At 43.2% G+C, this 12,701-nt stretch overlaps 1 protein-coding gene across 1 annotated transcript in view; it reads left to right on the forward strand.

Annotated features, from left to right (window-relative positions):
- Nucleotides 1–330: 330 nt before the first annotated feature.
- CMIP (c-Maf inducing protein) overlaps nt 331–12,701 on the forward strand; it is a 135,757-nt gene continuing 123,386 nt past the window's right edge. The window contains exon 1 of the mRNA XM_074881521.1: nt 331–1,324. Coding sequence (XP_074737622.1) covers nt 1,028–1,324 — 297 coding nt within the window. The 5' untranslated portion in view covers nt 331–1,027. The remainder of the gene's footprint in view (nt 1,325–12,701) is intronic.

Below are 12,701 nucleotides of genomic sequence, written 5' to 3' on the forward strand. Positions count from 1 at the left end.
GGCGGCGGCGCCCCCCGGCCCCCCTCAGCCTCGTCCCTCGGCGGGGTGCAGCCCCACCGAGGGACGAGTCTGAAGGGGGCCGGGGGGCGCCGCGGCGGCCCCCTCTGAGGGGAAGAGGCGGGAAGGGGAGGGGCGCGACGGCCGCGCGCGCGGCGCTTCCCGCGCACCTCGCGCGGCCGCCGCCGCTGCCCTCAGCGGCTCCGCGGCCATTGACGTCAGGGAGGGCGGCACATGACCCCGTCGGAGCCAATCGGCTGCGCCCGGAGCCGCTCCGGCGAGAGGCTGATCGGCAGCGCTAGCTCCTCTCGCCGCCTCCTCCCGCGGCGGCGGCGGCGGCGCGCGTGGACACACACACAGAGACACACACAGACACACACGCACACACCCACCGCCACCCCCTCCCGCACGCGCTCACACCCCTCCACACACACCCGCACCCACGGGCGCACACACGCACCCACATACATGCACACGCGCGCCCGCCGCCGCACGCTCTCGCGCACACGCCCCGGGGGGAAGGAAGGAGCCGCGGCCGGACGCCCCGCAGCCCCCACCGCCGCCGCCGCCGTCAGGAGCCCCCACCGCCGCCGCCACCACCACCGCCGCCGCCGCCGGCTTTTGTCTGCCGCCCCCGCCGGGAGCCGACCCTCCGCTCGGCCGGCGCCCGCCCGGGAGCATGGACGCGGCGCTCTGAGAGCCGCGAGGGGGACCCGCCGGGGGCGGATTTGGAAGTTTGAATAAGGATTTTTATCGCTTCCCTTTCCCCCCTTCCCCCTTCTCCCCCCTCTGGTGCGGTTCAATCCCTTCCCCCATCTTCCCTGACAGGTTTGTTGTTTTTTTTTTTTTTTTTTTTCCTTCAGCATTTTTTTTTTAAATCCGCCGCGTGGGGTTGGATTTTTTCTTTTTTTTTTTTTTTTTTTTTCCCCGATTATTATTTTTTATTTTATTCGGTTATACCCGTCTCTACCGCCCGTAGAGACCGGTCTCCCCCGGGCGCCGAGCGCCACCCCCGACCCGTGGGGCTGCCATGGATCGCACCGGCGGCTCCGGCGGGGGCAGCGACCGCAGGCAGACCGAGGAGAGCAAGCCGCTGCTGGGCGAGATGTCCGCTCCCGAGGGGAATAAAATGGGTGCCGCGCCGTGCCGGAGAGCCCTGCTCCACTGCAACGGCATGAGGTACAAGCTGCTGCAGGAGGGGGACATCCAGGTGTGTGTCATCCGGCACCCCCGGACGTTTCTCAGCAAGATCCTCACCTCCAAGTTCCTGCGGCGGTGGGAGCCGCACCACTTGACCCTGGCGGACAACAGCGTCGCCTCGGCCACGGTAAGAGCCCGGCCGGGCCCCGCCGCGGGGGGCGGCCGCGGCGCGGCCCCGGCCCCGGCGGCTTCCCCGCCCCGCGGGGCATCGGCGGGGCCGGAGCTGCTGCCGCTGCGGGGCCGGGGTGGCGGGGGCGGGGTGGGGTGGGGGGGGAATGCCTGCGCCTTTGTGTCGCGGTCGCCGTGCTACCGGCCCGTGCGGGGACCCCCCGAGGGGGTCGGTGTGTGAGGGGGGGCTCGGCTTGAGTCAATCCCGGAACGCCTGTGGATTTTTTTTTTTTCCGTCTTTGTAATCCTAGGGGTATTTAATTTTGCAGTTTCGGTGGGTTTTTCCGAGCAAGCTCAGTCATTATTGCTATTATTATTATTGCTGTTTTCATTCCCCCCCCTTTTTTTAATTTTAATTCCTCCCTTCTCAACATGACACCGACATGAAATCGCCACACTGAACCATTTCTATCCGAAACCAAAGTCGGCAGATATCTGCTGGCACGTTGGCCAAGTTGGAGGTGAGGGAGGTGGAGGATGCTTTGAATTCGAGAACGAAGGCTCGGCGTTTGCACGGTCCTTGCTCGGCTTTGTTTTAGGCCTGGTTTTGGGGAGCTGATTTGGCGGTCACATACCCTGCCCAGACACAGGCAATGCGATCGTAAAACATGGAGATTCCGTCAGGGTTTTCTTCCTAATGGAAAATGATGCAAGAGAAAAATGCAAGGTGGTGATACCAACAGTACAGAAGATGTACGATAGACGGATACAGTCTTTAAAAATATGATTTATATTTTCACGTACAACTTAAGATTTCATGGCCAGTATTATTTGAACATTCGTGTTGTATGTGATGTGACTACACCCAGATTTTGTCTAATAGCGATTAACACAGATCACAAAACGTGCTTTATACTGATTTTTAATCATTCAGCACTTCGGTCATGTCGTTTTTTGATTTATATGTAAATGTCTCATTTTTTTCTCAATGGCTTCATTCTGGCCTTCCTATAGGACACTCGTGATAGGAGAAAGTGGATTGGCTTTTGTGTAGATTTCTGTTAATGGTGTATTTAAATGGGTTTCATCCAGTCTGTGCTGTGCTCGGAGGTTGGATTTTTTCACACTTTGGTACGCAGGCACATAGTGTGTGTAAATGTCTCTCCTGCATCATGCTCTGCTGTGGAGTATTTAAAGCAGGTTTGCAGTGGGAGCTACTTTAACCTTCAGGTAGGCCAGCTGCCCATTCTCACGGAGGTCTTTTTTGTGCCACAATGACATCTCTGCTTACCATGTCCACCGGGCTGTGGAGGATGTTTCCAAGGGAATATTTTTCTTTCTTTGATGGAACTACTGTGTAAAGGGGGGAAGGAAGACTCAGTCGAGCGTTGCTGGAGAAAACCCCTGAAAGACATGAGCACAACGAGTTTTTGCAGTTCTTCATTTTATTAAGATACCATCAGCGTAGAGGGGAAGTTGAGTATCAGTGGAGATGAGGCATTTTCCTGGCACTATCCACAGTTGATTATTTCTGAGCAGAGGAGAAGGATACTGGTAGAGAGAGGCATGATCATGCTTTAGACATTGAATCTCTGCAATGTGGCAATATTAGGCATGAAGTTCTATTAGTACAGGAGACGTCAAACTGCAAAGCTGTCACCAACGAAACCATCTGAAAAAATTTCTAAAGTCCTGTGGGGTCATGCTTTAATTAATGTTGAGGTGTTCTCATTCCTAATTATTTTACGTATATAAATAGCAAGAAGATACTAAAACATTGTATGTACCATTGCAGGCTCCATTTTGTTAAGCAGTGCTCTTGGTGCTTGGTCTTGCACCTTAATTTTTTCCAGGGCTAACTCACAAAGTAAACAGATGTTTCTGCGAACAACGGTGTGCTTTATTGTTTCACGTAGTGTCTTTGGTTTCCAGGGAGTAATTAGGGCACTAGGGTAAGCGTTCACTTGTTGCCTGATGGTATGGATATGTTTAGCAGGTATCTTTCAGACATTAGTTCTGTGATACCTAGATTTTACTCTTCTATTTTGGAGCTGAAAAGATGTGACTTAAGCAAAATACGTGATAGCTTAACCCCCATCCCCTGCAGAAGTGGGGTGCAAGCATAATGGCAAAACCTCCTGAAACTGTAGGTAGATATTTAAATGCAACTAATTTGGTTTTCAGGAGCTGTGGAAAAATATCCATACTGTCCATTGAAAGTGAGCATTGGGAGCACTCAACAACTTTGATTACAAGGTCATTTTTACACGTAGGGTTTTCCACAGGCAGGGTGCTTTATGAGCAGCCAGTAATTAATCTTCACATCATCCCTTTGCAAATCCTCTGGCATGACGAGTTTTACTGCATTCTATATAACATGAATAAAATTGAACAGGAAAATAACATCACTTTGTTTTGCATTTGAAAGCAAAAGTTGTAATGACAGCTAAATCCAGATCTGGCAAATTATGTCCCTGAGTACACTGGATAAGTTATTTGTTGATTCTAGGCACTTTCTATCCTTTTTATTGTCACTTGAGACATATATTTGAATTAGTCTTTTCCCCACAAGCTCTTACTTGTCAATGCCTGAGCTGCAATATAGGAGTTAGCGTTAGTTGGTATATGGATTATTCATCTGCAGTTTTTTCCACAAGTAGACACTGTATGTGCCCACATATAAGTCTGAATAATGCAACTCTACCTACAGTTTTTTTGCAAGAGGTAACTACTTCCGTTGTTTAATTAGGCAGTTACGTGTTTTGTGCTGACAAGATAGCTTTCTGTAGCTATTCCGAAGCACTATGCAAGAATGCACTGGAACAAGTGTTAGGCCATCTTATTTTAGCAAAATTCAGGGAGGAAAAAAATAGTGTTCTCTACAAAGTGCTTTTTCTGAAATTATCATAAGCAACTGTTTCAGTTAAAATAAGTATTCTGAATTGGTATATGCACTCAGTTAACAAAGGGAAAGGTATTAGCTTGTGGAGTGGACAGTCCCATAACTGTAGGTGTTGGGACTTTATCTTGATTCATGTGTTGTTTCCATTGTTTGCTTCATGTTTCTCATTTCTGAAAGAATGGGTTAAATGTGGTTTCACCATTACAGTTTCGCTCACATCTTGTCCAGGCTTTCATTCTGGTTAAGTTTTTGTTGGTGAAAGTAAATACAGTTCTGTAATTTTTATTTTTTTTTTTTAATGTGAACACTAAAGTCCCAGTAGGAAATTTTGATACTTGAAAACTTTGTTTGCTAGACAACTGCTTGCCTGGGGATGAATCTGACTTTCTCCCCCATGGGAGGAATAATGTTTATTTTATAAACACCTACAAACTCAAATGTAGCGCCCTTACTAGTTTTTTCCTAGTGAAATCTGTCCTTGCACAGCTTGAAGGGCAGTGATAGTAAAAACAAAGACAGAAGTAAAATCCAATTTAATATTCCTTGTGTGATTTTTTTTTTTTTTTTTTTTTTTTTTTGTGTGTGTGTGTGACAAATAACCCTGTGGCTATCTTCAGCAGAAATGTTAAAATTTAATTTTCAGTAGTTTAAAGGTAGCCGTCATAACTGAACTTCCATGCCTTTAATATCCTTCTGCCTTGTCCCTTTCATGTCTCTGCCCTGCTCTTCTCTTTCGTTCTTTTTCTTGCACCAGTTGGGAATAGATGTTTAGACAATGAGTTTTAAAGCACTAGGTTACAAGACAGACTTGTGATACATATGTATGTGCAGCAGACAGGGAAGGAATAAATAAGCGATTCATTTTTGCTGGCTAGGGATGACCTCTCTAATTCCCATCTGGAAGATAAGACATAATTGAAACCATGAAGTTACTCATTAATATCCCTCAAGGAGGTGGAAACTTTGGCTTTTCATGCCCATTTCACATTTCTTGGTTTCGCCTTGGCTGGTAAGTTGAGTGTAATGTAATGTTATATTCAAAGCTGGTGACGATCCTGAAAAGATTTGAGTGTCTTTTAAACTTTTCTGTACAGAAGTGATGTGTGAGGACAATAGTTTATTGACAGGCTAGCTAATCAGAAATATATTTGAAACAACGTAAGTAGATTAGGGAACTGCATTTATATTTTCTTCTAGAGACAAGAACATACCCAATTAATATTAAATGAGGCAGGGCAGGATGTTCTGTTTCAAATAGGAGAAGTGGAGTAGAAAATTGCCTTCTAATTGTTTTTTAAAATTCAACAATTCTGCTGGTGCATGTGTTTCAGCATGCTATTACATGTCTTTCCTTCCTTCTTTTGGTAAAGATAGAGTAAAATTCCTATCAAGCCGGACTCATTGTTTACTTTAGCACAGGTTCCCATTAGTTAGAAAAACACACTTTTTAAAATTAAATTTCCCTTGAAAAACAATTAGCTCAAGTGGGAAGTATTATACAGAGCTTAGAAGTTTCAAAACAATCTTATAAGAATAATTTTTTTTTAAAACCTTTCCTGGAAAAGCAATATTGTAGCATTATTCAGATTCCAGATAGAATGATTATGAATTAGCTATAATAATAAAAAGTAAAGTAAACAGTCTGTTCAGTAAACCAAGTGCTGTCCTTAAGTCCTGTGCTATTGTTGGGGCTCTATGAATGTGACTTAAAACTAGCTTGATGGGCCTGCCATCATTACGTGTATAAATAAGTATGAACACAGAAATAGTAAAGCAATTTAAGATTTTTTTTTTTTTTGATCCATTATAACAATGGAATGATAATACTTAAATTTAATATTTCTCATTGTTTAGTATTGCAAATTATTGTTTTCATTTGAGAAGAAGTGGTACCTATGGGTTTTGGGTGTACATGTTTTTGCCTACGCTGGGTTATCCTGTTGCTATCTTTCAGGTATTTTCTTTAGGCACATCAGAAGGAGCATTGAATCTCATAATTTGCATACAATCCATGATAATTTAGAATTCTCTGCAAATTGACAACAAACTGCTCCATGTTATCTATGCTGGTGAAATTGAGAGTCTCTTTCAGAAGTGAAGGAAGGCATTCGCCTGCATTAACAAAACACAAATTTTTCTGAAGACTCGGTGATTTAATGGAATATTACTCTCTTGTGACAAACTTATTTTATTGCTATATTAGTTAGTAGCTCGGCATAAGAAAACCTAAAATGATGTTTCTTTAAAGTTGTTTAATGCCTATCAAACATACCTTTGAATATATAGTTCCTACAGTGGTTAAAAAGCATATTTATAAGTTAGTAGTGTTAAGGTATGTGTTTATATGTCGCAGAGCTTATATAAAATATGAAGACAGAAGCTATATTCATTGATAGAGTGAGAGCTCTTAAGGCTATTAGTGTTAACACCCAGCCAGTAAATTTTACGTGCTTAGGAGCATAAATAAAAAGGATACTCAGAAATACTTGTGCCTCATTTTTCATTTTGGCTGAGGAGTAAAGATGTGGTGCTAGCCACTGTGTGGTGGTAATAGTCCCCCCGAGCAAGCTTGTAAAGTGCCTCTGGTCCTCGATGGGGACGTGATCCTGCATCAGAGCAGGGACTGGAGGAGCTCAGCATCCTCACAGGGCTGGGCCTTCGTGGAGCTCTTGAGATAATTTTTTTTTTTTTTTTTTCACTTTGTAAGTAGTGATGGGAAGAGTCTGCTAGATCATACAAGTTGGCGTGTGGTCCATCTCAGAAAGGATGTACTGTCCAGAGAAGTTGTGGATGCCGCATCATTGGAAGTGTTCAAGGTCACGCTGGATGGGACTTCGAGCAACCTTATGTAGTGAAAAATGTCCCTGCCCATGGCAGAGGGGTTGGACTAGATGGTCCTTAAAGGTCCCTTCTGACCCAAACCATTTTACAATTTTATGATTCTGTGAAATACAAAAAGGATGTTTCATTTTTCAGAGGTAGAAGGCTAGGTTGAGAGTCCCACCTGCCTCGGCGTTCCAGTTTGCAAGCTTAGGTTTGCATTGTTAGCGAGAGTGGGAGAACAGACGCTGAAGCCTTGATCCCACCAAAACCGTTGACAGAACTGTGTACACTGAGGGACATTTTTGGAGGAAAAAGGTGGGTCTTTTTGGAACTGTTTAATTTAGTGCATATAATTTGTTCGTACTTTTGAAGTTCCTAAATAACTGGTGGGTTATAACGTGTTACAACAAAAAGGCTTCTCCCATTTCCTTCTATGTTAGTAAGCATGGCTGGACTAATAGGGTTTTACTCATCTCCCCACATAGGATTTATGAAAGAAGAGACCTACCTCAAATAGTTCAAGCCTTCTGGAGCCTTTAGAAGTAATTAGATTGTGGGTTGCATGGGTAGATTGTGGCTTGTTTATTAGTGTTTTGAGCAGTGCTAGTTGCGTCAGTTTTGTTCTGTGTCTGCATGTGTTTATAGGTATGTACGGCTTAATTCCATAAACAATCGTGTGTTTGAAGATGATTGATACTTTAGCATGTATAATCCATATAGAGCGCTTGTGCATGAGCACTCATGAAAATAAATTCTTCAGACAGTCTGAGGATGCAGTGTTGTTGGCAGTAATGCTGTCTTAGGTAGTCCTGGCCTGTGCTATTCATTTCTGCATCTGTGCCATACCGAAATTTAACAGTTTGCAGGGTCAAGTTGAGAAAATCTGTGTGAACTGGCTGGAGGACACTTTCTGTGTTTGAGCCTTTTGCAGATTTGTTGTCTTTTAACTGGATCAGGGAACTGGTCTGTTCAGCGTATAGTCCGCCAGACTGTTGAGGAAGAAGAGAGAGGGAGACATGGTAGACTGGAATTGCTGCCAAAAACAATGTATTATTAAATCATTGCGTAAAATTTTCCTGTTTTGCACAATATTTAAGAATGCAGGGGCAATACCAGGAAAGGGAAAAGACAATTGAAAAGCATACATTATAACCCAACACGTCAATGGTGAGTGGTTGTGGAGGAAAACATGATGAAGTCAGAACCAGATGCTACATTAAATGGCCTTCACTTCATAGGTTTAAAAATTAGGATAATTTAACGATACTCTCTAGGTTTTGGAGGAGGGGGTCTTGTTTAGGGTTTGCGGACATTGATGTTACCAGTACTGGCATTTCCAGTACTTAAAGTGATTTCTTGACTTTGCCTTTTGGGCTGTCCCGTGGCTGATGGGATGGGGCCAACAGAGTGGGAAATACAAAAGCAGGTAACATGCCAGGTCACGGACTGGGGTATCCAGGGTGTCAGTTTATGGTGGAGGCCATTTCCTTCTACTTGAATATGAGTTTTCAGTATGTGTGTGTGTGTGTATATATATATATTTAAATATATATATATTTTAAAAAAATAAAGTATTTTTTCCTTTTTTTGAGAAACTTAGGAAAAAAGGCATCTGTTTTTTCTGGATTTGAGTGTGTCTGCTAGATGTGTGCCTGTTACTAATTGAGCTCAAGAAACTCGTCAAGTTGCAATGACTAAAATCTGAACTGGAAGTACACTCGGTCACGTACATTCTTGGTCTCGCTCTGTTGAAATCAGTAGGGTAATTTGAGGAGGGGGATTACCATTCATTGCCTGTAATGTGAAGTAATGTGAATGGCAGGATGTGCTGTTCAGAAAGCCAGAAAAGTTCAGCGAAAGATCACCATGCAGCTTTCAGGTTGACTGCTGGTTGGGAGAGATGGCTGGCTCTACTGTTAGGCTTGTACAGCTCTCCACAAAATAGAGCCCCGCTTTTTTTCTTCGGTTGGCAGATCTCTAGGTGTTGATCAGTCTGCACTAGGAGAAATGGCTCTTTTGTAAGAGAGAGGCTTGCTGGAAGTTTCCCTGTTAGACAGAACCAGTGTAGAAGCTGTTGCTATTTCACCCGTTTTATGCCAACGTTTAGACAGCACTGTCCTGGTGGAAAGTTAGTTTGTGACATTACTTTCTTCTATGGGGAAGACCGGGGCTGAGGATGGAGAAGCTAATAAGGACTGCTCACCGCAGTCTGAAAGCTCGGCAAGAACAGCAGTGAACATCTTCAAGACGTGACAGATCATGGGACCAAGTGCTTCCTTGCACCTTCATATCCTGCAAATCTGGGGAAAACCATGCGATTTGCTGCAGTGTATTAATGTTTAATTATTTGGTAGAGTCGTGCTGGAACAGCAAATGTAATTACCGACAGTGCAAGTTTTTTGGGTGTGTTTCTTTTTTTTAAATTTGCATTCCCATAGCTGAAAAGTCAAGGTACTGTGGGAGGAGTGCGAGGTGTCAGTGGGGCAGGGAAATGTGATCTGGCTCGCTGGGCGGCCCCGGGTCAGGCTGCACAGGGGTGCATGCCCTTCTCATTCAGGATTCCTGGAAGGGTCCTGCCAGCCGCTGCCGCTGCTCTGCTGCATGTGCCAGCTCCCTCCTGCCTCTCTTCCCCACACTATAGAGGTCTATTAAGGAAAAAAAGTGCTCCTCACTGCAAATTGATCTCTTTTCCCCCATTTGGTCTTGGAATTTGCTGAAATACTGCTGTGGTATGTGGTCCTGGCTGAAGCTTGCATGAGGGTGAGTCCTCTACAGGGGCAGCTGCCCCCAGTTTCTTGGAGGTACAGGAGGATGGTGTTGCTGCTTCTGCTGTTGTCTTGCTCGATTTTTGCATCTGTAGCCATTTTCACTTTGAAGACAGTGGCAAAGTGTGAGATTTAAAATGGGATAAGCCTTTTATGGGCCCTTGAAGTGTCTCTCTCCCTTGTCTGCTCAGAATTGCCACTTGTTTCAGGAATAAGAGCTCTTGCACTTTTCAAAGTATGTTGCAGTTTCCCTCAAGTTCTTGTTCTTGTGACCGAGAGATTTCATGATTTTCTCATTGGATGAAAAATTTAAAATGAAAAATTGCTTTCACTCTCATTGAGGAGAAGAATAATAACCAGGGCTTCAAAATATGAATAAAAAATGAATATCCAATGTTTCTCAAACTCCAGATCTCTAATTTCATGATATTAAGAATGGGGATGTTGAATGCTTAGAACTATCACCAGAGGACTTCTACTTCTTGGATTTCCAGTGCTTAAAGAAATGCTGAATAAAATAAAATATTTTTCTCCTTTTGAAAAACTGAAAACTCAAATGTTATCACATAAATGGATTTGGGTTTTGTAAGATTTTGTTTACAAAGATGCCACATGTGGTACAATAAATGTTGCCTGAAGAAAGCTGAGATTAAGCTAAATCAGAGGGTTTTTTCGAGATTACATAATTGTATTCCCAAGTATAATTATTTTATATTTATTTTTATAAAATCTTTTTCTTAGGCCTAAAGAGAAACTGTTTGCAAGTGATAATCAGAAGTAATATTTTTTTCTCTTAGGAATAAGTTGTACATATTTTTGAAGATATTTATATATATTTTATGGATGAAATTTCTGGTGATGTTAACCCAAAGGTGAGGCAAGTATTTTGTAAATAAAAAAGTCGCCTCATTTTTTATTTGTGTATAGACAATTAACACCTAACTAAGCAAAATTAGGTAATTGCATGTGCAGGTAGACAGTTTGGAGAATTTGTAAAAGAAAACTTTTATTTTTCTAAATCTCCTGAAGATACGCATGGTGTGTTCCCAACAGTATGTTTCAAACAATACGGAGCAGATATTTCTCAATGGTAAAGCTGTGATACTGCTATTTTTCACATGGTGGTGGCCCTTTTCTCCCAGTCTTTGTTTGTCTTGGCTATTTGAACATAAACTTTTGCGATCAGCAGGTGTGTCTTACCATGCCTGGTGCCTGTTGTAATGGGGTTCTCATGTACCACAGAGTTTTTTGTTTGCTACTGTAATACAGTTAGTGTGTATTGCGAGCACTATGTTTTTGCTCTATCTGTGCAAGCACCTAAAATAAGACTGAATGAGTTTGTTATCCGTTTTCAGGGATGGGCATTATTAATAGTAAAGTAGAAACCGCTTTTAAAAAAAAGTTTCTGAAATTTGCCAAGTGAAATCCAATTTTTAAATCAAAATACTAAGGGTGTGTATGTTTTTTCCATAAATATGAATGTCTGTTTGACCTTCTGTGAACAAAAAAGAAGGATTATTTTTGGCCTTTAAAACAATCAGAAAAAATGATTTTTGGATGACATACGATGACTTCATTCTACAAGTCCTTGAGTTTCAGCTTCACTGTTCTTCAACTGTCTCAGAGTGCTTTATGGTCAGTTTTTATACATGGGGAAAACAAAGACACAAATACATGTCAATCAGTCAGACTCTTCAGACATGTCTGCTACTGTTGGTTCATGCTTAATTTGCAATTCCTTCTCAGTTGGTGTATGCTTCTGTGGTTCACTCTGGAGCATTTTACATTGAACACCAAGAATCGGTAGCATGTTGTGCCTTGCCCTAATGTTCATGATAAATCACTGGTGGGAGTTGGAGCAGAAACAAAGTTTCTTTGCTTTGGCTGCCAGGCTGCATCTTACCTCCTGATTTTGATGGCTATCCGTTTTCTTAATGATTGTAAGTCTCATTAAAAATCAGGGGAAGTGTGGGAGAGTGACTGACAGCATAACGTGGCCCGGGGTGTTGTGCTCTTCCTACTACCCTTCAATTTTTCTGCAAAGAAAATATCTTGTCGGGGAACCAGGTGCCAGTCAGTTCAAGTCGCTTGCTTTCTGCGGCGTGCGTGCTTTGTATGTTCTCTTAATAGTCACTTCTGACAACCTACCACTTTGCTTTTGCTTTAGAGGCTGTTAAGATTGAATTCAGAAGTAGAGAGTAAGTCAGGGAAACCTTGACTGCACTGAAATTTTCAGGATGAGAGCGATCTTACAAAATTACTATAGAAGCAGGGTGTTGTGATCCGTTTTTGAAAAAAGATCGGCAGTTCTCTCTCCCTTCTCATACCTCATACTAGAAAAACTTTTTGGTGTTGAGCTCTTAAATTTAGGAATCACTCGAGAAGGATGTGATTGCAGAGGCATCTCAAAGCATCACGTTTCTCTCTGCTACAATGTAAGCTGTAAGAAGGTAGGAAGCTGAAAGTAGAAAGTGGACTCTTAAATAGTGGATCTATGAGCCATTGATGTAAGCTAATGCAATTCTGCGGATTTTTTTTCTGGTAGCCATGCAGGTATTCTAGTTGGGGATCTGAGCATCAAGTTGTTCCTGGCAGCTTGGAAAGGTAGTTGCACAATGAGAGATTTCTTTGCCCTGGCTGTTACAGTGCCAGGCAGGGCATTGGATGTCAGTGACAGGGAGTTGTGAGTGCTGCGTGCCTTCCTTGGATGCTCTGACTCCACGATGCTCTGACTATAGCTATGGTGTTCTGTCATTTGAACAGTTTGCTTAGTATCTTGGCTCTGTGTAAGAAAGCAGGAGGAGGGGACCAAAACTGTGAAAGGCCCAGTGGTTCTTTGAAGAACAGCATTTACTTTTGCAGCAGAGATTTCCATTTCCTTTGGTGGACAGTGCTGAAGGAGATCC

Source organism: Strix uralensis, chromosome 12 (assembly GCF_047716275.1).
Source record: "Strix uralensis isolate ZFMK-TIS-50842 chromosome 12, bStrUra1, whole genome shotgun sequence".
NCBI classification, from domain to species: Eukaryota; Metazoa; Chordata; class Aves; order Strigiformes; family Strigidae; genus Strix; species Strix uralensis.